Source organism: Chroicocephalus ridibundus, chromosome 3 (assembly GCF_963924245.1).
Source record: "Chroicocephalus ridibundus chromosome 3, bChrRid1.1, whole genome shotgun sequence".
Lineage (NCBI taxonomy): Eukaryota > Metazoa > Chordata > Aves > Charadriiformes > Laridae > Chroicocephalus > Chroicocephalus ridibundus.
In genome coordinates this window covers 71439353-71465843 of record NC_086286.1, presented here as the reverse complement: position 1 = coordinate 71465843, position 26491 = coordinate 71439353, and the positions used below count along the sequence as shown (strand labels likewise).

General features: G+C 42.0%; 1 protein-coding gene across 2 annotated transcripts in view; it reads left to right on the top strand.

The window, feature by feature from the left end:
• NKAIN2 (sodium/potassium transporting ATPase interacting 2) overlaps positions 1-26491 on the top strand; it is a 571249-nt gene that overhangs the window by 536753 nt on the left and 8005 nt on the right. For both annotated transcript variants that reach the window (XM_063329688.1, XM_063329685.1), the window contains exons 5-6: positions 3909-3969; positions 21816-21897. In XM_063329688.1, the coding sequence (XP_063185758.1) occupies positions 3909-3969; positions 21816-21897 (143 nt within the window). The remainder of the gene's footprint in view (positions 1-3908; positions 3970-21815; positions 21898-26491) is intronic.

Genomic DNA, 26491 nt, shown 5'->3' with positions numbered 1-26491 from the left:
TTCTCCTCTGGAGGCCCATACTACAGCATTAAAATGTGAATGGGACAGATGTAGACACCTAATCTGGATGGGTCTGGGATCCAGAACTGATCTTCTGTTCATTGCACCTATTTATTTTTATCACTGCATGGTTTATAAAAGAAATCTCGATTAATTTAGGAAAAAAAAAAAAGGAGAGATGCAAAACAACAAGAGTTTTCAAGCCAGGTTTCCTAGTTTTAAACTGGTTTTCTGAGACAGTCTGGCTCCTTTTCTTCATTATCTCTGAGGTCTCATTCCTTTCCTTCTCACGTGAGACAAAAATCTTCCTGAGATACTGAATCAGGAAGACTCTGCTCTGTGTAATTCTCATGAACTGCTGTGTTTGAGCGCTTCCCAGGAATATATCAAGTGATGTGACTAACCTCTACCATTTGGGTTTGTTTTTCTTTTTTTTTCTCCCATCGTCTTCTTCAGGTAGAGGAGTGTGTTCAATGGAGTGTTTTGTTTGGAATTTATTGTATTTATTTTGTGCTGTACGTAGCTACATTGCAGTGTGTTCTTTCTTAGAGAAACAAGGTCAAAGAAATGCCTCTTGCACTATTACAAAGGTGGCAAATTTTGTGAGAGCCCTTCATCCGTGTGGGCATTCATTAACTAACATTAATTAGCAGACTGGTCCCCAAGAAATCTCTGCCGTGTGCGTAGATGAGCTACACCCTTCCTACAGGAAGTCTGAGTCCACTGGGGAGGAAGAATGTTCCTGATCTCCATCCCAGAGCTCTCTGTATTCACCATGGGCTCAGGCCATTGAGCGTCCTCAAAGTGAAAACTGCCGCTTTTGGTTCCCAACCTCAGCTGCTGCGTGCCCTCTGCTGCTGATGCAATTAGAAGATAAATCTTGAATAGCTATCACTGGATCAGAACTGATAAATTGCTTCATTAAAGAAGAGAAAAACCAAAAAACTAATGTGATGTTCAAATTAAAACAAAATTATTATGTGTAGCAAGCAAAGGGTTGGATAAATGTGGGAGAAGGGGAGGTTTATTTTATGAACTCTGATTATCTCATGGGAAACAAACTTCCATTTGTTTTTAGAAGAGAACAATTTCTAGCTTTAAGGCACTCTTTTAATCAGCAAGCTCATCTGATGAAACGCTGTAGGATTTACTTATATATCAAAGGAGTTCCCTAGACATTTAAAGGATGCAACTGAATACAATTAAAAGATCAGTTGTAAGCACACTTTGTGATAGAGTTTGTTTGCTGTGCTTTGTGAGAGAAGTTTAGTTAATAACACGTGAACTTGGGGTGTTTTAGCAGATAGGAAAGTATTGAACTGTATTATAAGAAAAGCTTTACCATTGCAGTCTCCTACTAGAGATGCAACTATTCAGCTATCTTGGATCTGATGGTCTGTAAAAAGCGAACAGAGAAACTATTAAGCCAAGGTTCGCAACCAAGAATGGCATCACTTATGAACAACCTTTCTGGGCCTAATTCGTTGCTGAATTAAACCTCATGCCATGTCATTGAAGTCAATGGGGTTATACGGGGCATAAGCGAGTGGAGCAAATTAGCCCTCTGTCTTGAAGCCAAGAAACCAAAGGCAAGAGTGATCCAATAAAACAGAGATGAAATGCTGATATTAGCTGAATGCCACTGTTCTTGGTACAGTGTGTTCTTTGTGTCCAGCGGTGAATATTTCATCCTTCCCAGGTGTAAAATCTTCCCAGCAGCACTATAAGGCAGATTTATAATAAATGACAAAATTAATGATTTAGTTCTGTTGTAATGCAGTTTCTGGGCTCCTAACAGGGACTTAAGCAGTTAGCAGACAACATCTATGCTGGCTGCAGTGTGATCTCCAAATCAAGTCGTGATCTCTTCAGAAAAGTCTTGGGGCTGCTGGCCTTTTTTCTTCTTTCTGTATCCATCTCTCACCCTTATAGATGTTAGAAGCTAGCATTTGCACGTATGGAGAGCTTTCTACATAGAAAACTGAGAGAAATACAGGGAATATCTGTGTAAGAGCTGGAGTAAATTAGGCACGGTCACTGCCTCGGGTATGAAGATGCTAGGAAACAGAATGAATTTACTTGCGTTTTATGTACACGGGTAATATTAAGGGCTCTGAGAACTCACAATATTTCAGTGATTGTAGGTGTGCCTTGGATTAATTAAAAAAAAATAATCCATTTGCACTAACCGGTGTTCATAATAAAACATGGTCTTCCTTGAGATTTTACCCTTTTTACTGTCTGACCCAGTGATTAATTTGTCTGAAATTAAGATCATCATCTCCCTCAGCTGGAGATTATGCGTTTTGCACCACGCACACAGGGAGCTCAGACCTGGCTGAAGCCTTTAGGCATTTTTATTATCCGTATAAAGAACTAATTCCCAAAGTCTACAGTTGGGTTTACAGCTCATGAAAAGATCTCTGTGAGGTGACCTGTACAGAATAACACATTTCAACAGCACGGCTTGCTTTTCACTACAAAGACATCAAACAACCTGAATTCTTTTGACATCCTACCATGCAAACTTCAGTGATGAGCTGAAGGATGAAAAACGGTTTGTTGGCAATCAGTAGAGAAAATTCTCCAGACTTCCATGTAAGGGAAGCCGTGTAAAGCATGCAACACGTGGCACGTGCTGCTGCTCCAGTATTTGTTCTGTTGCTTCTGATGTAACTTCTCAGTGATGACAAAACTTGGTGAAGGGATTAGCAGAGAATTTACATGTTACTTGGCCCATGGCATGTCTGACATTGACTGTTTATTCCCTTTTTTTTATTTTTTCGGATGCTAGTGAAGGCAGATAAGCAATCTGCCATGGTACTTGAGAACCATTCCAGATTTTCGTTATCTTTAAATCCTGTTGCTTCTGTTTACAATTCACTTCTGGGCATGCTCTAAGGAGAAGAATGAAGGGAACAAGATACACAGAGTCACAGAATAGTAGGGGTTGGAAGGGACCTTTGGAGATCATCTAGTCTAGTCTAGGTTGCACAGGAACGCGTCCAGGTGGGTTTTGAATGTCTCCAGAGACGGAGACTCCACCACCTCTCTGGGCAGCCTGTTCCAGTGCTCTGCCACCCTCAGGGTAAAGAAGTTCCTCCTCATGTTTAGGTGGAACTTCCTATGCTCAAGTTTGTGCCCGTTACCTCTTGTCCTGTCGCTGGGCACCACTGAAAAGAGCCTGGCCCCATCCTCCTGACACCCACCCTTTAAGTATTTATAAGTGTTGATAAGGTCCCCCCTCAGCCGTCTTTTTTCCTGACTGAAGAGACGCGAGTCCCTCAGTCTTTCTTCATAAGAGGGGTGTTCAGCTGCAGCATGAGATGCTGAAGTAAATACATCCAGACCTATCCAAAGTGATATCCATGTCTTGAAGGCTTGCAGGCTATTGCAGATACAGAAACAAGTCCTACTAATCCACAGCCCTGATTTCAAGTGATAAAATACGACCATAAAGCCAGTTTACAAGTGCACTGAATTTGTCCTTGGTTTAGCTGGCAAGGTTCTGCTAAAAAGAGAGTTCTGCTAGAATGTCAGGTTTTGTTGGATAAAAAAATCTTATTTTGACAGAAATATTTGCATTTTCAGTGGCTAAAAGTCCACCATCCAACCACCGATTTGGTTTTCTGTTTTTCAATAATTGAAAAGAAGCCAATTCGGTACTGGAAAAATTTTGATCAATTTTTGGAGTTTTTATTGAAGGATGTGTTTTTCAAGAAAGATGCAAAATTCCCCTGACTATTTCCAGTTAAAATTAACAAACTGTTGTGAAGAATTATCATTACCTCATCAAACATGGTCTGGTGAATTTTGTTATTTCTGTTTCTATTGTTGTATTTCTAAAACCAACTCTTGTTTTTCTATTGTATTTGCTTTACATCTAATGCTATTACATTCTGTTTCAGCTGGCGGGCTTCATCTATGCCTGTTACGTTGTGAAATGTATTACTGAAGAAGAGGACAGCTGTAAGTACTAAAGCTTTATTACGTACAAAATGAATTCTTTTTTTTTTTAAATCACTCCTCCACTATGCTGGCTCTTGCTGGCTTCAACCTAAAAGTCTTATTATACTGTAGCCCAAACATGCTTTCTGTCCATCCTTCTTGATCTAAAATTTGCAAATGCCTGAAAGACAAAGGAGTCGTGAAACACAGCTAAAAAAATACGTGCTCCTTTCTTCTGAAAAGATCATTGTATTTTTTTTCCCTCACAGCTTAGCTTAAGACATAAAATTAAAAAAAAAAAAAAGGGCAAAAAACCCATTTGGCAAATACAAGCTTTTTTTTTTTTTTCCCCTTATTTCAGATTGCTATTAACTATCTTTGCAGTAATTGGTTACCACTGAGGGTATAGCTCTTCTGTGTTGACTTGTGTGTTGGCTTGTAAAAGCACTTCTGGCAAAAAAATAGCTTTAGATCATTGCAGGACCTTCATTTATGAGAGGTGAAACTGTGGAGCTCCTCTTTGCTCCTGCTGCTCCCAGGGTACAATTACAAGGAGTGAAATGATTTCATATAGATGTATGTTTGTGTTTCTTCTCCTTATTTATATCAATAGAAGCCTGTTGAGCAGAATTTGCTCTTATTACATGCTATGGAGTCAAGCCATTTCATTTTTTCTCTACTCTAAGCTTGATTTTTTAAAAAGGGCCACTGTAGCATTTCAATACATCTTGGGATTCATACTAAAGCACTTTAGAAACAAGTATCAGAACTGCATGTAACTTTGATAAAATATACATGAAACCAAGAGAGAGCTCTGCAACAGGAAGCTAAAGGGTTTTTATTTGATTGAGAGCACTGCTAGGGCTCGTGGGGGTTCCTTTGTGTGTTCTCCTGCGTAGAAAATAACTGCAACCCTATAATCTATTGGCAATACAGTGCCACTGTGAGCCATCAAGGGGAGATTTAGTGCCAAAATCAAACCACACTTCAGAGGTCTTTCCAACTATGCTCATTTCAGTTGTCTTTGTGTTTCTGTGGAGGAGAGGAAGTTGTAAGAGTAAAAAGAGTTTGGGACAGCGTGTAGAGCCAGGGGTATGTCACAAATAGGTCTTGTCTTTTTAGAGAAGGACCCAGTTATATGTGTTTTCTCCTACTCTCACATTAAGCGCATTTTCTATCCAATAGATAGCAGAGTATCCCTGCTATTCTCCCTCCAGCAGGAGAAGAATGATTCCTTGGCCCGCAAATGAAATCCCATTTAATATCATTCTGCCCTCTCTTCTCAGGGCTTAAATCTTTTTTTCAACCTTCCGTAATACTTTAAGGCATGATATAAGTAAGAAGCGAGGAAGGGCCTTGTGACTTGGCTCACCAAACCAGCACAGAAGTTGGAGCACGTCTGAAAGATTTCTCCTGTGGTCTGTAAAGCGGCATTGCTGGCAGCAAAGCGCCGCGGCCAATATGGTATTGTTCTCTGCTCACTGTGGCGGGAGCTCCCTGTTGTTCAGAAGCCACAGATTGTCATGCTTCTTTGAACCTTTTCTTGCCATCGTCTTGCCTATTTTGAAGCTTTTATTACTTTGTTAGTACACCTCTGCCAGGCCTCCTCTTCCAGCCAAGGAGACATCTTATCCATCTGTGAGCATCTCTCTGGGGTACTGGGGCAAATCCCCACCCAGAGCAACGAAGCCAGCACAAGCTCAGGCGCTGCAGCCTCACCTCTGGTGGGGTTTGGAAGTGTGGCTGGAAAAAAAGAGAAAAAGGGTACTTCTGTGGCTGAGTCTTCACAACACTGTAATAATGCTTAGATCAGATTTGGTCCCTCAAGGTATCATAAAATTAAAGCAGCTTTAGTTTCTACCAGGAGGCTGCACCTAGCAGAGAGTAAGAATGATTCTAGTTCTCTCTCTGGTCAGACGTCCACTCTGACGTGTGTCAAGTGCTTGCTGTGACAGTCAGGGACGGCAGTCTGTACAGATACCCCCTGCTCAGGTTTCATGTTAAGATTCTTTCATTTCCATTTAGATATGTTTTTTTGCCTTTTCCCTCCATTTTGGCAACACATCCGTCTGTCGTGCTCCTCTGAGAAGTGATGTATCCCTTATGGATGCTATGTTATTTAGTATTTATACTCCAGAGGAAGATGCCTAAGCATAGCTTCCTCACTACGTTCATGGATGGAATCATCTCATGCAGACCGAGTGAGTGCAAAGGAGAAAAGCTTTCAGAAAAAGTGGAATATATCTCAGAGCCATTGCTAGACCTTCCTGCCTATGCAAGTCTTTGGTCTTGAGGTCACTCCAGATCCACTAGCTGTGTTTCTCTTCCATAGTCATCTTTTCCACTTTTTCAATTCTTCACCCCTGCATTCTACTGTGGAGCAATCTCTGTGGCACAGAGGGATGAAGACACCCCTTTTGCCCACAGTGTACTCCTTTCCCCAGACTCGCTGGACATCTAACACAGCAGAATAAAGCTTTACTCTGCTGCCCGCCAACCCCTACCTAGCATCCATACCTGTCAAGGGGTGAGGCTGGGTTTGTGCTGGCATGCAGTTTGGCAGCTGGTGTTTCCTCTGTGTGCTAAAGATGTGTCAGCTGTGAAAGATCCTCTGGTAAAACCAGAGTCACCACAAATCAACTCTCCCACACCACTGCCCTGCTTTCCCAGCTTCTGAAGTGGTCTGTGAAGAACAACAGAGGAACACTGCCACCTTCTTACTCACATCTATATTGACAGGAGAAATATAGATCTCTGGTTTTCAGGACAACTCATGCCTGCAAAAATGGGATACTTCACTGCCAATCACAAAGGACCATAAGGATAACCATATTGGGTCACACCAAAGGGGCATTTAGTCCCAAGTCCTGTCTGATGAGACAGAGTCAACAGGAAAAGCCTTTTTCTTCCCATGATGGATGTGGTGAACACCCATGCACTCAATTCTGTTTCTTCTGTCTCTGCTAATGGGCCATAGGCTATGGGAGCAGCAGCAGTCCAGAAGAGGAGCAAAAGAAGCAGAAACACTGAGCCTGGCAGGACTGGGCAGCAAGGCATGACACTAGAGAAAAAGTCACGCAACATCCAAAAGCCAGACATGGGTATGTTCCAGGTTTTAAGCAGAGGAACATATTGACACTGCTCTGGAGCAGAGAAGGTGCCTCATCATCTGTTGGCACAGAGCCTCAACTGTAGAAACACAGTAAAGTTGCTCTTAAGCTGCTTCAGCTGAATTAGCTTTGCTCTCAGAGTAATTGGAACAAGCTGAAAGAATTACTATTTCTCCATTCTTTATGCAGATTTTATTAAGAGAACAAATGAGTGAGGGTAGAATTAAGCAAACATTTCGCTAAGATTAACCTGCCCTGACCTCACTAAAGGATTAGGAATGGAAAAATACAGTGATCAAATCAGGGTCATAACTATGGCCGAATCAGCAAGTCTAGAGGTTTTAATTACACACCAAGTAAATCCAGCAGCAGGCCCCCTAAATCAAAGCAGAAGTCCGCGCTAGCTTTCATGAGAACAATCTGCTTTGGGTTAATTCTGCATCAAGGATTAAAGAGGAAGCTGCTTTCCCTCCTGGTACAGTCCCGAGCAGCACTCCAACGCTGGGCTCACCAGAGCCAAACCGCAGCACCCATCCCCAAGGGTCAGACAAGGGTGGCTCCCCTTGTCCATGGGCTGTCACTCCCAAAGGCCCCTTCTGCATCCCGTTTCCTGGGGCTGCACAGGGAGGAGGAACTGTGAGGCTTGGAGCACCTGGGGTCTCCATCTGGGAAAGACGGGGCAGGATGGGTGCCCAGCAGGGCTGCTGCCGAATCGACGTTTTCCTCTTCACTGTTGCCACTGGTATGCCTAAGCCATTGTCATTCTTACATCATTAGCATTATTAGCTGCAGCAATTAAAAATAAAACATGAAAATGTCAGCAACGATCATTACTTGGAGGCATTCAACGGCTGTAAACTTATTGGAGCTCCTCATTTGTTTTCCAAAATCGTATTAGGCCTGCATTTTTCAAAGCCTGCACATTTTTTTTAATAACATTGAAATGTTCGTTTAATATGCATTTCCACGCTAGCAATTTGGCTCCCTGCTATAAGCTGTTACTGCCTTACTAAAAGAAAATTCAATGTATTTTTGAAAAATGCTATTAAATATACAGATACTTTGTGGAAAACCCTGGAATGTAAGCAATAAAGCAGCATCCTCCAGGGCCTTTTTGTCTGTAAGCAATTATAAAAGAAACCTGGGTTACTGAAGTGGCAATTCTGCCCTCGCCTTGCAGGTTCTGTTGAGGGAAAGGGGACTGGCTTGTTATTAGAGGAAGGAACCCCAGTCTAGACAAAGCCACCGATCCGGTCTGTGTCCCACAGTGAAATCCTAATCCAGAAAGATCCCTTGCAGACATAGACAGGGGAAGAAACAGCATTTACCTACCACAACACAATGCCAAAGCAATGAGAGAATAAATATGGCCTGTCTGACTGTTCCCTGAGTCCCATGAGGTACAACCTTTGCACAATCTCCCACTAGCAGGGATCCAACTTGTACGTATGCTATCTTCTTTTCTGTTGGCATTGTTTCTAGGTAAACCGCAAAGCAAAAGAAATTGCAACTGGGTTAAATAGATTTTTTTGCTGCATTTTCCCCTGAGCCCAGCTTTTGGGGATGTCTGGTGCAGCGGCAAAGCTCTACATAACCCTTTAAAATGATTTCACAACCCCCATAAAATCTTGAATTCAAGATTCTATTTGAATTACTGAAAACATTCAGGAAGACAATACCCCAGATAGGGGGATATCTACTGGTGAGCAATACAGCATAGCAATCATGCGCCAATAACCTCGGTGCCAAACAGCAATCCACTCTGGAATCCTAGGCCTGACCTGGGAAGTACAAAGGTGATGGCAAAGATTTTCTTTTAAAAGACAATATTAAATTCATTAGTTGTGAGAGATGTGAAATTTTGACAGACCTATGGAATAGGTATAAAAACCTTTTATTTTTAGCCTCTTACAGGCTGCCTTCCACCTCTGGGCAGGGTATTTAACCTCTACATACTTCTGTTTCCTATATTTAAAATGGGAAATAATGACAGGGACAAACTCACAGGCGTATTGCTTCATAACTTTGAGCTTCTGGGATGAAAGGCACTATTGAAGTGCAGAATATGCTCAGGTATCACTTTATTTCTGTGCCAAGTGCTTTTCACCATCTGCTTAGCGAGACATTACAGAGGAATAATAACTCGGCTTCCATCCCTGCTTAAAAATCTCTAAAACAAAGAGAAACCGGTAGCAAATGTTTTGGTATTAATTCTGCTTCTTTATTTCCCTTCCCATTTTCTGATGAATATGGCTATAAATTCTGAGACTGCCAGGACAGGAGAAAGATAGGAAGGAAGCATCTCCCTCCCAAGGCTGAGGGAGATGGCTGAAGATGTCTGCATCCGTCTTTCTGCATCAAGGCTGGGCTTGAATCCACCTCTGGAGGTTGTTGTCCTGGGCAGCCTTGGCAGGTCTCTTCCCCCCACCCCTAGCTGAGGGGTGACACCCCAGCAGCAGTGTAAGCTGCCGCCCTACCGACACAGCGTTATCTGGTACACTTGTGTAACACGACACAAGATAGGAGGTACCAGGTCTATCCAGCCCAATATCCGACATCCAGCAATGAAGAACATCTGATGCTTACTTCCATGCCTATTTGCCATATAGGCATATAAGAACCCAGCAAGTTTGTGGTCCCCCAAAAACCCTGACAGTAATTTGCAGTTCAGGGACTTCCTTAGGCAGGAGTGGTCTCATTGTATTTTGTTGCCCACAATGATCTTTTGTTCCTGAAAGTGTGCTCCTATGTTTGTACTAAGAACATTTTAATGAAACACAGCTACCCGAGAAAAGGAGTTTCAGCACCTCAGCTATACGTTTTGTTAGTTTTGCACCTACCATTTGTGTAATGTGTCCCATGTCTTTCTCTGGAAAACAAGAGTCATTCCATCTTCACCTTTTCCATGCTGCCACAGGTTTTATAGACCATCATCAAGGGCCTCCCTCAGCCTATGTGGGATTATTAAAGAACTTGTGATTGTTTTTTGGTACTTTGGATAGTTTTTTCATTTTGTCATTGAAATAATAGAAGCGGAATCTGTGATATAGGAATAGTGGTATCATGAGGAGAAACATATTTGCATGTTTTTGGTTCCTCACTGATGCTACAAGAAGTCAAGGGTGGTATTCGTATCACATACCTACATCCGCATGTAATTAGGCCTGCAATCAAGATTTTCACTGCAGTCAGTGGAGGCAGGGATGTAATTCCAAGATGTAACTCCAAAGAGCAATTTGCCCTGTCTGTGGTAGACACCTCTCTCTCAACAGGGTGAATCACTGGCCTGACTTGTTTGGTTAATGCTAAGGACACCCTAGGCAGTCTGCAGAGGCAACATAGGAGCAAATAAGCGTAGGAACAAATACAAGCCAAAATTTAAAACACAGTTGTTCTCCAGCTGTTGAACAGGTCATTCATGAACGAGAACTCAATGAACAGGCTACAAAAGCTGAAGCTACAGCTTGGTTTTGCTCAGCTGCACTCTCCAATTTACAGCCTGTGGCTAAATTAGAAGATTTTTCCATTTACTTGTTTCATTTAGTGTGGTGACTGCTACGTGAACTAAGTAAACCAAAGGGAGGGAAATGGGATGCCTTCGGCTGTCAGGATGCTGATGGAAGCATGGAGTGAGGGAAGCTTTTGAAATCCCATGGTACTACTTCATGCTTGTCATCCTAAAGAGAGCTGTCTTGGAGAGCCAGGAACATTTAGGAAATTCCCTGAGATGCCTGTACAGCATCAACCTTTCGCACGTATCAATAGCTGGTTCCTGCGTCATTATTTCCAGTCATGTCCTGTCTTGGAGGGGACCTTTCGCAGAGCAGAAGGCTGGTGTTGAGCATCTCCTTGTCACCGGCGCAGAGCACAGGCACTCTGCGTCCCACAAGGCGTGCTCGCTGGTGAGAAAGCGCAGGCTGAAAATGTCTGAGCTGCAGAGCGCGAGGCTGAAGCGCGGGTTGGCGGGGGGGAAGCCTATGGCGGGAAGATATGACAACTGAAACCGGCTGCATTTGAGATGCAAATGGACCTGAGCGGTCCAAGGTGTCACAGGGCTTGGCAGATGTTACACAGCCTGGTCTGTGATCATTTGGCACCGCACTGCAGAAAGAGAAACAAACTTAAAGCTCAGAGGAGGCGCAGTTTGTTTAAATAATAGCGAGTAATTAGTCTGAAGACAAAATCAGTGATGGCATTTTATAATTACAATTAATTTAAAGGTTAATTTCCTTTGGTGCTAAAATCTTATTTAAAACATTTACCAGGAAAGGAAATTAGGATGTTACTATCTGGATGCATAGAATGCTTCTGGGAATCCATGCCTATTATCACTAGAAAATTAGGTTAGACTCAAAGTGGGAATTTCTATTCATTTTAGTGTATAATAGATGGTGGTCAGGGCCTTGAGTCAGAAGGGTTGCTTAGGGTAGACTGTACGATTTGCATTTTCTTTGTTTGTGGGATTAATTGCAAATGTTTCCAACAAAAGGGCTGGGTTTATACATGAACAAGCTTGACATGAAAAGAAAATTGGTTATGGATTGCTGCCTTCGTAACTAATGAAGTTGATGTTCAAGGAATCCCTAGGAGACAGGGCTGTGGTATGAGGCAAATATATAAATAAAATCACACGGGGGGAAATGGTGGTGTTGCTGGTTCCATCTGTGATAATTTCTCTTCTCCCTCACTGTCTTCCCTGCCACTCCCCTTGCATCCATCACCGCCTCTTGTGGGGATTGTCAACCTCAAGTTTAAAAAATGTCTAAATAACATAATGGAGAGCTTGAAGGAAGCAACATTTCCATTCCAGCAGCTCATCACAATGGGATACTGCTTAATAAAATCAATGCATTGTAACAGCCAGGGGGATATACTTACCTTGCATCATTTGTTTTTAACTATTCACCACCCATGTTTTATCTTTTCAAGAGAGACAAGTTGCAGAAGTATTGGAAAAGATGTGCACGCGTGAAAAGGGAATGAAGAGTTAACATCTCCTTTACAAAGAAAGATACACTTCATACCAAAACATTTTGAAAATATTACTTGTCTTGTCATGAGTTAATTGTTTCAGCAGAGGAACACAAAGAAGTCCAGATGATGAAACAATGTCCCCACACGTTTCTGTCAAACTGGCAGCAGAAACGAGGTAGTTACTAGTGACGGCTCTGACAACAAAAGCCGCAAATGATTTGAAGAGATGCTCAGGTTGTTGCTGCAGCTGAATAGGATGTGGTCTTTCTGGCCATGGAAATGTTTTGACATTTAAAAATTAACAAAACTCATATGAAAAATCAGGAAAAATCAGCCAAATCTGAGACTCTCCACAAGCTGAAAGTTGCATGGAAAATATTTTCAGGCAGACTGTCGCGTTTTGTTTTGATGCCGGTGTAAGACTTCATTTCAATGTGAGTCATTTCCTGCTCTTTGCGCTGAAGAGCAAGCTTTGGAGGCAGACGCTCCTGTGCCATGCCCAGGGGAGCATCTCCTCCTTCCCCCTGACGGAGGGAGGGCAGCTCGGGCCCCGCTGAGCGAGTGCAGGCAGAGGAGCAGCCTGCAGGTGGCCTTGCCCACCCCAGTTTCCCAGCCTCTCGGGGGGCTGGCTGCCTCCCCAGGCGTTCAGCTAAAATGAGCGGGTGTAACAGCTTGGCCCGGCCAGCCAAACTCAATCTGGACTGAAGGGCAGCAACATCTCAGAGAGGAGCAGTGATGGGCTGCTGCCAGTAGACTAGACTCATTAACCAGTTCCAGTGGCCCTGAAAAGGACACCTACCCACAGCCCCTTTAGTGTCTTCCCCACCGAGACGGTCCTCGCGGTTTCCTACATGCCTGGAACATAGCTTTGTACTAAATTATTTTTGTCAGCATGCCTTCTGTTAAAGTTTTCCATATTACTTTTCCTTTTAAATATCTAGATAGGTCTTCATTAGCATTGGACTGTTAACTTTCATGGATTTGGGCCTTAATTCTCCACTTTGTTGCACCTACTAATGATTCTTATTCTAATTTATTAGTGTGGTGGTCACACTTGGAGGACACTGCCCCAGGCATTTTCTTTTTCCTCCTTTTTTCTTTTTTCCTCTCTTTATTGCTTGCCCCTAGCAATGATCTGTCTAAGAACGTTTTTTCCTAACGATTCGTTTGATAACTTCTATGTTAATTCTGACTACCCCACATTTTCTTTAATTCTTAGAATGATTTGTCAGTCAAAAATTATTTCAGGGCTATTATTTTTTTGCTCAGTACTCAAGCATGAAACTGAAAGCAAATGGCTATCATCCAGCAGTGTCCAGTTTAGAAAACTAATATATTCTTCAGAATATTAATGTTCTCGTAGCTGAGTGGAGGCCTTTTACAGACTCTTCAGTGAGCACTGCACAAGCCCCACTGAGAGCTTGGACAAGCCTGGCAAATCCTCTCGGGGTCAAGCGGCAGCCTACCTGGCTGCAGCCCTATTTCCAGGTCTTTAGGCTTGACAGGTGGCTTGCTGCATTTATCAGATACCAAAGGCAGCGCTGACCATGGCTATGCTCCAGCCATTTCCTCCCGGTTCTTGTTCTTGCCTGCCCTATGCCTCGTCCCTGTTTCTGCCTTCAGCTGCGGAAGCCTCGCTTGTGCCTCCCAGCCCTTGCTTGGTCACGCCTGGCTGCTCTCATCTTGGTTCCTTTCTGCTCAGCCGTGACCCTGGTTCCCACCTCCCTGACACGGTTCCTGCTGATGGCCAGCCCTGCCTCGCTGAGGCATTGCTCCAGAGCGTAGTCTTCCTCACCTCCTGCCCTGAGGCTCTGCCGCTGACCAGATCCCTTCTCCACCTGTGAGTCAGAGATGCATTTTGCCTTCTCTAATTTCTAGACGCTCGGCATCATTCATACTGGTGTTTTCTGCTGGGTACAACCTTGAATGCAATATCTGCATCCCTGCTTGGTCCTAATTATAGGGAGTATCAGGCTGAGATCCCTGTCAGTACCTCTGTAAGAGTGGTGACACCAGGTGATGCTTATCAGCTTTCACAAACCTACGTTACCTCCCCAGTCCTACATCTTATCTCAGAAGGGCTGATCAAAGAATTAGACAGGGGATCAGCAGCAACAGACAGAAGAAGATGCTGCAAGCCCTTATCCAACAAGAAACATGGCAAGAGGAGACAAATCTGGAGGAAAAGCCCCCATGAAGCAAAAAATTATGAAATAATTTTGACTATTACAAAAGTAAACAGCATGGAAATAGTGGCAGTGGGGGAGAATCTCAGCTGAGAAACTCCACCGAAATTTGTGTAGGAGTTTCCCTTTGTTGCTCCTGCGGATGTCGTAGGGCACAGAAATGCCATGAGGTTACAGTTTAAAAATCTGAGGTTTTAGTTTCACCTTGCAAATGGGTGAGCTGGGAGCACTCACAGGCAGTTACTGGCTGTTTGGCAGAGGCGCGGTTCATTGCACCACAAGAACCGGACCGAGTGTCCAAGTCCTGACACCGTTTCTGAACCCTCCCGCGCCATCAGGAAGGGCACAGCCTCACGTCCTGGCAGATGCCCTCCTTCCCCCTGCTTTGCCGCGGCTTGGCTCTATCCCCTTTCGCGAGTCTAAATCGCTGTGCGCTCAGCACAAAGACCAATAACGTTTGATTACCGTTGTAAGCAAACTTTATTGAGATTGTATTCAAGCAAACCTCCTCCTGTGGCCTATAATGTGGATCGGCCACCAGGCCACGCTCACAGCATAAAAAGGCAGCAGCACTAAAGTGCTTGGAAGTGTCTTCACCAAACAGCAAGGCGGGTAGCAGGAAACTGGCAAAGCTGCAGAAGCAAGGGTGTTGCCATATGTTCTTTTATGTTTTTTCCTGTATGTCCTTTCCAAAGTTATTAAAACTAAGCCTAATTTTACTCCCCTCCATTTTTTTCCGAGTTTGGCCAGTTTTTAGCTACCAGCATTTGTGCACAGCTCTCTCTTGCCTCACATACTGCCTTCTGCACCAACAGTGCCTCCCGTGACGTTATTAGCTGTAGTTTTCTTGCCATCTCTCCTCTCTCCCAGCTACACATGTAGTGGAGTAGCTTCCTGTTGGCAGTGAAGCTTAGTCATTGCACCTCTCAGGCCTGAGTCCAGGGGGACGAGTCTTTGTCCTGCGGTGACAAAGTACATAAGTGTAAGACCTCACATGTCAGCTGTAGCACATGTACACCACGTATTCTCTCTCTGGTATATCACGCGGGAAATATGTTCAGTCATGACATGCATGTGCACGAAGCATCCACAGGCACATGCACATACGCTTCTTTGGTCATTAGCACTTTTTAAATGGTACCATCTTTATCCTGGGTAACTGTAAATTTTTAATACTATTTTAGTGCTTTAGAATCCTGAATATATTTAAGGACTACCATGATGCCAAGCAGTGTACAAATATGAACGTCATGTTTCTTGGAGCTTGAAATCTCTGTACTAGACAACAGGCAACTGGTGGATACAGGCAGAAAGTGAGCACAAAGAAACTATGAGCAAATATTATTCACTGTGGTAGACAGGAGTACAAGGACATTGGCAACCAAATTATCGCCAATGGAGCAAAGAGTTTTAGGTAAAATAATGACAGAACTGTTTGTGAAGACATTCTTGCAAAAAGAGAAAGCGTTTGGAAAATATGCAGGTGTGCAGGCCAGGCTGGCAGCATGGGGTTAGAGTTTAGCTTATAGAACTGGAAGGAGGACAGACTGATATGAAGTTTCTACAAAAGGCTTTAAATGTAAAAAGGTTTAGCTTCTACTTGATGATATGGAAGATGAAATCAGTAGCAGGATGCAGAGAGGAGTAATCTAGCCAAAGAGATGAGTCTTGCAGCCTTTGTCTCAAATACACATTTGGTGAGTTCAAAAAAAAAGGAACAATTGTGGTGTTTGACGCTGAGAGCCCTGAGTAAATGTTATAGCTGTTTCAATAGACAGAAGAGTCTTCCTCTTCAATATGCAAAAATAATCTTCAGAAATTAAATCGTGCACAGCCCAAACCAAAGTTGACATCTAACTTATATCCTCAAGTGACAGGCAAACTTGAGGATACAAGTGCCATCTTTCACTATGAGAGGCAACAGAGAAGGTTAGGGAGGAGCAGCTAAGAGTTCTGGTTTTAGCCATGCTGAACTGGAATTGATGTTTAATTATCCATGGGTAAATATCACAGAGTGAAGCCGAGATTTTAGTTTGTATAGAAGGAGCAGAGTGAGCACAAGCCAGGTACCCTGTGACACCTCAGAGAGCTGACGACAGCCGAATTTGTGTTTCCAAGCGCGACTACCCCATTTACAGGAGGTGGAGAAAAGTAAAAGGCAGAGGTTACTGCTCATGGGAGTCCAGCAGCGTGTTGGAGGGAGAACCACCAAGAGAAGAGGGGAATGATGAAAGGAAGGAGGTGAGCACCTCCAGAGGAGAGAGCAGAGGCCAGTGAGGCAAAGGTTTCTGGAAGAGGAGAGCAACAGCTGTGTGAAAGGTGGCTGGGTGACTACGGAGACAACTGTGTGCACTGGGTTGCCAGTACCCAAATTTGGATAGGAAGAGGTGATTTGACTGTGGTTCCAGCTGCATGCAAAGGACAGGACACAATATGGGAGAAAATCTTCTACAAAAATGGAAGAAAGCGTTCGACAATGTTTGAAACCATCAGGAGAGAAAATAGGACAAGCAGGGATAAGGGTGGGGTTGATTTTTTTATGAGAGGAATTTACGTGTATTTGTACTGTGAGGGAAGTGCAAAAAACAAAAAAGAGATCAAGAGAAAGAGTCTGTCACTGGGGCAAGCAGAAGTTTTAGAGGACAAAATTCCTGTGACTGTAGTAAGAGAGAAGGGGAAATGAACTGTAAAAGGAGGAGTGAAAAAGGCTGTCAAACTGAAGAACAGAGGACTACTTCATCAGTTTGCTCATACAAGAAATGGGAGAGATGGTGTGCAGAGAACATGTGGAGATGGGAGGGGGGATGCAAACAGGAAGGTGATGAGGGAGTCTGGGGTGGAACTGATAAAGCTGGAAGAGCCAAGCTGCTTCAGCAGGGAGATGGACAAAGTGAAGGAGGAAAGGAAGAATAAGTACAGAAGTCACCCTTGTTAGAGAATTACTGCCAAAGACAGTTTCACTTTTAAAGGCAGAGGCATGGGCAGGAAGCGGATGCTGTGGTGAAGGCAGGGTTGAGTGCTGGCAGTACGCTCACTGCTGTGAGAGGTAGGGCCTCATGCATCTAGGGTAGGGGTGAGATAATCAGCAAAACAAACAATAGTGGCAAAGGAACACAGTAAGGAGAGGGTTTGAAAGCAGCCAAGAAGTCATCCATACTGCACGTCACATGTTGGCCAGGTACATGGCTGTTTCCCAACCTCTCCCTTGCCTTTTCTTTGCAGATAAAGCCGCTTCCACATTCTGAATCTCTATATCCTTTCATATCTAGTCTGCATTGATTTTTGCAAGCCTACTTAAATGCAAGGAAAGCCATAGCGTCTGTCACATTTCCATACACATATGCCCTAAATGACTTTTTGGGTCAGAACCTAAGCTAATGTAAATTTCTGTTCAATATCTTTCCTTTTGCTTTCTACAGGAAGATGTTAATGCTTTTACTGCACACTGTTTCCTTTCTCTTTGTCCATCTGTTGATTTCATCAGTTTCATTGTTTCTCACAGCTAGTTTTCTAGAGTCCCTTCTCCCGTAGGTACTTCCATGTTAATGGGGTCTGGTTTTTTTGCATCCCAGTTTAATGGTCCCTCTATACACCACAAGCTTCCAGAATGAAAAATTTATGCCTCTCGTTCTGTCCTGATATACAGCAGAGACGAAGGGGACTGTGACTGTGAGCAAAGGCTGAAACTTCACATCCCTGTGGGTATTTAGCGATAGAAAATACATCCCTACTTTGAGCCATATGTCCTGTTTGTGTTACAGTTGTAACCACAGTCATATGTCTGACAAGCCCCTTAACACCAACAAAGGAAGAAAACATGCTGGCTGAATTTTTTGTAACGCATTTTACAAATAAATAGTACTGTTATTATCCTATTCAAGTCCAGCCAGGAAAATAAGCATCTCAGCACCCACTATTTCAAAGGAATGGTGTTCTGTGATTGTTTGTATATGGACATATGCTTTTATTAAATCAAAATATGACAACAAGAGACACTTGTGATAACAGTGACATGTAAGATGAATGTAAAATAGAATGGTCAAAAATGTGTATGATGGATGAGGTTAAGGATGGAAGCCTCTGTAGCAATTCAGCTAATGAGCCTTGTTTTATTCATCGCATGTTACTGCTGCCAGGAATGTATCAGTTGTAGGACATTTTTAGTGACCTTTCAGGCACAGCCAGGAAATGCCTGCAGAAAGGGCAGCATTTTGCATGCTTTAAGAAACTAGCTCAGTGTCCTCAGAGAGCTTTTAGCACTGCCTGGACACCCCAGGCTTGGCAGCGCTGAGAAACTGCCGCCATCAAGAAAACTTGCTACAAAAAAGATTGCTGAAATCCTCTTGTGCTGGATTTTACTTTCTATTACCTACCTTTACCTGCCTTGCAAAGTTTGTTGTTGTGTGTAAGAAGCCATTGTAAGCCTACAACAAGGTCACAGTAGTACTATCTGCCCTACCATCGTTTACTTACACACATGGGAACTTCCACTGTCAGTTGAACACAGAAATGCCTCTACAAGCTTGCCTTGTTTGTCACTTGACAATCTGGCTTGTTAACACTGTGTATGCTCTGTGCAACAGGCCAAAGACACAACACATGTGGAGATACTCAGCAGGCATCTTTCTCTCATGCCCACACAAACTCATTTTACTCAAAGAATGTTTTTTCTTAACACGTTGATTTAGCTTTCTGAAAACAACCCTAAAATCACCCTTAAGACCTTTTGCCCCACAACTGCAAAACAGAGTATCTATGCCTGCAGCCCTCTAATAATGGTTTACCGGTTGCTTGAAGGGTCTTGGGAAGTACACAAGAAATGCAAAGCCGTACAAATGCATATAAGCACTAACTGTAAAGTTACGTGCGTTGACACCAGTGAGACCCTCAGTCCAACACAGGTATTTTCTGACTTGTGTTGTCAGAGGTCACGAGTGAGAAAAAAAAAACAAACTGGGCAAAATATCGACAACCCATAGCTACAGCAAGGACATGTCCAGTCTTTTTACTGCAATCTTTGTGTTTGAAAAGAGAGTTTTTATTTCCTCTGAATTTAGCAATTCATTCAACAATATTCCTATAGCAAATTCTTTATTCTGTGCATATAAACTTAGTATGCCTCCAAAGACATGATCACATTGTAATAAAGTTATTCTGGTGGTTACAGACAGTGAGTAAGTAGGAAGCAACAAATGGCATTTATCTTGATTTTAGCAAGATTTTAACCTTGTGAAAGGTTTGTAAGCAGTCCAGGGAAGCACTGTCCAGATGCAGTCATCATAGGTTGTGTGCAGTATTGTTTAAAACTCTATTTGAAATTAAGTTATCAACCAGCTGGGATGACATTTCAGATGGGATCCCACTGGGACCTTAGCTAGGGAAATCATTTTCTTCATTATTTTTGTTAACAGCAAGGATGATAGAGGAGAGAACAATGGTAAAAATTTCAGAGGAAACCAGCCTGGGAGGGGTACGAGCACTTGTGAAGACAGGATTAGAAGTCAGAATGATCGTGAGAAGTGGCTTGAAATCAAGAAGATGAAATTCAATACAGACAAGTGTAAAAAAAACTCCTGTGGGGAAGAATCAATCAAGTGTCTTCAGATAAAATATGGACTACTTGGCTAGACTACAGTTAGTGACAAAACATAAAAATAAAGATCTGGTTATTAAGCGTTTGTATGATGTTGTTGAAAAAAGAAGAAAAAAACACCAAACCCATCCACCACCACCCTCCACATTATTCCAGGTAATGTACAGAAGACATACATGGCAGTTGTTCCAGTTAGTCCTGATTTGTGCCCCACTCTGTAAGAAAAACATAAGCAGGCTGAAGAAGGATCTTCAGGCTTGGAGATTTAGAGGCTTGGAAAACATGGGCTGTGAGAAAAATTTGAAAGAGCTAGGTATGCTTAAATCTGGAAATGATGGATAGCATGAAAATACTTTTTGAAAATCCTTAAAAGTCGTTATGAACGAAAAAAAAAGGCTCATTTGTCTTCATATCCATAGGGAGAAAAGGCCAAAATGTAGAAAAGTAGGTAATTTGCAGGAAATTACATTTAAATTAGACATTAGGAAGTTAGGCACAGGCAAAGGCAACACAGAGAGACTATAGAACCTCCTTCACTAGAGATGTCAGGGATTAATTTAGTAAAACATGATTCTGGGATAGGAGTATACGTAATGCTGCCACAGAGCACAGAATCAGCTAAATTATTTCTGCAGGGACCATTCTTGCCAGGGAAGAAGGTGGATGACAGGTTCAATATGTCCGTGATTGCAATGGAGGCATACTGTACCAGTCCAGTCTACTGTTTAGGTGTCTTTTTTCTTGCAAAGTAAACGGTGGACAGAGGGGTACAAGAATTTGATTTTGTAACATGTCTGGAATGCATGTGACTGCACTGATAAGCATGGCATACGTTGAGGGGTACCTTAGTGTAAAATAACCTCATAAATGCAAGTTTTAGTACCCCAACCACTGTGAAAGTTCTCAAACCAAGGGTTATGAATTTACATTTTGTGAATTTTATGTGAATGTTACTGCATTTTAGATCGACAAGAGGCTATCTTCTATCGAAGAGCCTTTTCTCTTTTCTTTTTTTTTTGCTTTTAATGTACACAGAGCCCGTCTGTCAGTAGCAGTGCCCAGACCTGTGAAAAATGCACTTCCATACCTGAACTCTTTGGCCCTTTTCTATCAAAATAAAGCCAAATTCACATCTGCTATGTAAGAAACAATATTTCAGGGATGAGAGCTGCCCACAAATAACCCCCAAAAGCCAATAGTTGGGTCTCCTGGTGCAAAGGAAGCAAAGGGTGTGCTTTTACCTGTGTAAAGAAAGCGTTATAGCAGAGAAATAGGGGTCTCGGGCTCAGATGAGATTGAATTGCCCTGGAAATTGTTTAAAATAAACATGAGAAGACCATCGGGAACTGGCAGTGGTGCGAATTAATAAATAACTCCCACCCTACAACCTTCCTGCAGACCTCCAGCGCCTTGAGAGAAATGCTGCTTTCCTTAGATCTGTGAAGCCTCATCTCTGAAGCTCAGATAAATTGTTCCAGCTCTCTGTTCGTGCATTTCAACCCAAATGTCAAAGCAGGGAATCAGAGAAACTCCTGTCTCTCAGACAGAGTCGGATCAATGTTCTCTCTCCTCTACATCTCTGAACCACAGTATGACAGCAAGCCAGGCACAGTAATCATAGTCAGACGCAATGCATTCATGCCGATAAGTAAATGGTTTCAGCATTCGTAGTATCTGAATAGTGTGTTTTTTTGTGCTCCAGTGAGGTGGTCTACTTGAAAAAGAGGGATGTGTGGCTATTTCTGACAGACAGATGGCTGTTATAAATTCCTCATTGTCTTTCTGTGATTTTAAAATTAATTTGATTTTTAAATTAAAAAAGAGACTTTGCCTGCCTTTAATTTTTTTTACCCTTTTTCTGCATCTCCACAATTGGCTGGTCTAATTTTAACAGATTATTTGGGGGCCCGTCAAATATAATCTGTGTGCTGGGTAGTTCTTGAATGATAGTGCCTATCACTTCTGAAAAGATGTTGCTAATGAAAGCAATTTTCCCCCTTTCAGTTGATTTCATAGGTGGATTTGACTCTTACGGCTATCAAGGTCCACAGAAGACATCTCATTTACAGCTACAGCCCATGTATATGTAAGTACTTAACTTCTGAGATATTCTGCAAAGTGGCAGGCTGATATTAAAGGATCATTAAACTGAAACATGACGTGACTCAGAAATTCAGAATAGGCAGAAGCCCTTTTTGATAGACCAAATTCAAGCTACACTTAAGTGCCAACATTACTCTTCTACTGAATTATAATGATTTCTTAGGGAGGGATATAATATGTCACAGTTGTTTAAATAACACCCAGCTCTCATCTGATTTTCCCCCGTTTTCATTCAAGCAGGTTCCACTCAGAGGCAATGAGAATTTGGTGTAGTAAAAACTAGTCAGGTCTGACAAATCTTGGTTGCAAAGAAGTGGTTTTTATTAAGACTTATCAAAAGTTCAGCAATTTGCTAATTTAGTGGATGCATTTAGCATTTGTCTCACCCGCGCATCTGTTCACTGAGGCACCTCTGTACCTCATTTCCAGTCTCCACATTAAAAAAGAAAAACACAAAACAAATGTAACAGCATATGGCTTTTAAAACCAGTTTGAATAGAACACAGTATTTTACCTAACCAGTGAGTGACAACTCCATCCACTGCCTAGAAGTGCAGCCTGATATATTTGGGGATTAAATGGGTAATCAAATCTCAGCAGATACACACAACCGGAGTACATTCACACTAGAGCTAACACCCAGCCATAGACCTGTCCAGGAATAATCATCTCCAAATATTTCCTGTACTGATGCCAACTGCAATTCAGAACAGTCCTGACTGCCCAGATAAATCTTACCTCGCTGCTGCAGCCTTTTGAAATGTTATTCACCATCACTATTTGCCATCACCTACACGGTAAAAGCACGGCACAGAACAGCTCACAAAAGGGCAACATTTACTTTTTTCCTTTGTTTCTCTTCTGAACACATCTTTTGAGGAAAAGAACTAAATACAGGCAAACGATATTCATCCCAACATACACTTCCATTCACCTTTGAATGTAAATTCATTTCTTCTGATTAGTGGAAGCAAGTCTGCTAATGGATTAGTGGATTTTTGCTTGGAACTAGCGTTTACTCCTTTATCAGTGGTACAATCAGTTCTGCGGTAGTGCTTAGGATTGGGCCCTTTGGGAGCTTTGCTAGGAGCTTTTTAATAATCTCAAATTACAATAGTGCATATCTCCAGTGCCATCTTAACTTCAGCTTCCCATCTGTCTGTGCTCAAGTAAAGATTTTTCACCTGCACTTTTGGCACAGTGCTGCGCATTTAGAAAATGTTATTTCCTGCCTAGTATTATGTGTGGCTCGTAGGTACTTAGAACAATTCTAATCCTATTTCTTTCTCAGTATACCATACCTTGTCATCAACATATGGGGCCCTCTAGCTGAGATATTATCCCATTCTCTTTATACTCTCAGTGTTTCTTCCAGAACAACAGATTGCATTTAGTGAGCATCTTCATACTGACTGGAAAGAAATCTAGGCCTGTGGAAAAAAAAAAAAAAGGCGGCAATATTTTTGCGCTTGTAGCTGAGATGAAGAGATATATGATTAACTCATGTAAACTGTGTTCTGCCTTATTTCAATGCTGCACGCTCACTTGGGTGTAGGTGACTTCGCTGTCTTAACTGAGAGACAGAAATCAGTAAGTGAGCTGACGTTTTGTCCAATCAACCCACAAAAGTACCGCCATGTCCCAGCCACAGTCAAACAAAGACACTTCATGTTTCTCTCTGAGTGTATAGTATTTGACAAGGTTCTCTAGAATTGCTACAGTCTGTCTTTGAGAGGCTTTTACGGCATTTAGTAATACCTTTTGGTTATTTACAGCTGAGGCGCACCAGGAGCACATGCATATGTATTCACACTGCAGTTGCTCTGTAAATGTAGGCAGACCATTAGCTAGTGGAGTGACAAATTCGAATGTCAAATTAATCAAGCCGTGGTTTGATCTGCTTGTAGCACTATTTACAACAATATTACATACTGAAAATCAAAACATACTGATATGATAACAGCAGGCCATACTTGGTGTTTTAAAGCTTTATTTGTTGGGAGGAAGGGTTTGGTTCCCTAGGGATCTTGTTCCCCAAAGAACATCAGTGATAGCCTCCATAGTATTCAAGGAGGAAAAAAAGAATAATACAGGACTTTACGTTAGTCTCTGGCCAAAGTCACCTGCACTTTACAATGCTCAGCATCTCTAGGGGATGAGTAAACACTAAGAATCATTAAACATAGAAAGGCAGAGGATAGGATAGGATAGGATAGGATAGGATAGGATAGGATAGGGTAGAATTAGAGTAGACTAGACTAGACTAGACTAGACTAGACTAGACTAGACTAGAATAGACTAGACTAGACTTCTGCTTTATGGAGTGCCATACTCTCACCACTGCCCAAGGTATAATCATATCCATCCAGGATACAACTATACCCATACATATCCATATAGCTGTATTCGTATCACTATTTCCACAACTTTATCAATTGCTACAAAATGTCTTTGAATCCGTAGGCAGTGGGGGATACATTAAGCCTGCCTAATTCCTGCAAAAGTTCAAGAAAACCTGAAGATAGCTTGTTGTCAACTCTACGTCCTCTACTATTGAGGTTCGCACTGGGTGCAACTCATGTGGAGCTCTGGGTTTATGGGAGAAATAGAAGATAGTTGCCTTTAAATCATCTGGTTACTGACTATATCCAAAGGCACAATAACACCTCTTTGTGTTGTCTGTGGTGTGGTAGTACCTACAGGTGTCCTAGGCATGCTACAAAAGTGAAGAAGAACACTTGGCCTCGGCTTTGAAGAGCTTGTCAAAACGATCAGCTTCTAATGGTTGTACAGGTTCTGTCGAAATGCAAATTTCAACATGTATTTCAGTAATAAGCACAGAGAAACCCCCCTATATTTACCAAATCAATTCATATACAGAAATAGTACAACTCTCAAAGACATATAGAGTTGTGTGGTGGGTCTCAGTCATCCCCCACGTGCTGCTTGCTGATGTGAATTGATTTAGTGGGTTGCAATGACAGAATTCCATCAACACAAACTTCTATTTCAATTCAAGCCAGACAGATTTACATCCAAGCGATTTAAATCAATTTTAACTGTTTTATACATGCACAGTTTAATTATTATCCTGAAGGAATGCTGTGTTTAGTAATTGCAATCTGTTAGGACACACTGTTTTGTAACCAGTTTCCTCCTGTGTGCTAAAGTTAGCACTTCATTTTGTTAATTTGGGGATTATACCAAACCTACACAAACTCACACGTGCAATTAAATATTGATTTATTCAGGCTCTTCATGTTTACATTTCTATTGTGGCAGGACTTTTTTATCTACAGGATTATTACATTTTATTTGTGATATCAATCAAGCTCTACTTATGAAAACATTCCAATTCAGTTTAAACACACAGTATATTTGTGTGGAATTTCATCAGTTATGCAAAACTACCATAAATGACCAGGATACTTAAGTAAAAAAAACCTCTTGATTTATTAAAAAGAAGAAAAAGATTTATTAAAAAGAAAAACATTATCTGTAGATAGTAAATTGAGGTGACTATCTCTGGTTACCATTTCCTTAAATAGTCTAGAATTATTAGATTCAGTCTCACTTTGTTTCTTTTCTCTATGTTTTAGGCTTTGAATTCCAATCATAACTCTCCTTATCATCTCTCCCAATTTCACGTTTAATTTAAATCAGCTTCCTTTTTAAAGAGAAAAATATATTCCATTTGGAATTATGTTTTATATAAAACACTGGTGTTTTGGGGGAGAATTCTTATCATGATGTTTATCTACCTGTTATAAACGGCTTTTTTTTATTATTTAAGTGCCAACAGCGTGCTCTATGCTGTACAAGCCAAGAAGCCTAGACAGTCCCTTCAAAACGAATACGCTTTTTAAACAGAACGGGACAGAACCGGTGCTCATGTACCTCCTTGCAGTGTGGCCACAGCTGATGTGCCAAAAAGCAGCTTCCTGGCATTCTGTGCGGGAGATGCCGGTGCTCATTTCCAGACCATGGGACAAGAACACAATAAGATGGTGGAAATCAATTGTCAAGAGAAAATTCTGCTCTTGGGAGGTGACCGAGGAAGGTGACTAAACACTCCATGGCACTGATCCTGCTGCACATGAGAAAATACAGTTATAGTTGTGGAACAAGACTGCACTGCATGATCACTGCTCTAAAAATAGAAGGAAGGAGGGAGGGGAGAGAGATTTTTCTTTATGTTTTTCACAGTAAACTTGTTTGCTGCTCAAGAAAAGAAGAAGTGAAGCAAAAAAAACGCATGCGTGTCTGATGCTGATGCCTAATGCACTGGAGAAATTGCTCAAAAGCAGTTCAGCCCTGAAGTGGAGCTTGCTTTCCTCATATTCTGTGAAGTCTGAGAATCTGCATTAAAGAAATATATACACACACATATACTGTATATGCATAGAAACACACACACCTATATGCACATAGACCCCTTTATATATGTGTGTGTATATATATATGTCCACTTATGTGCATTCTGCTACCCAAGACAAGAATTGGTAGGCATTGCTTTCAAATAGAAGGCATTTAACGACAGTTTCTGGCTGATGGGGTCCTACCTTTCACCAAACATG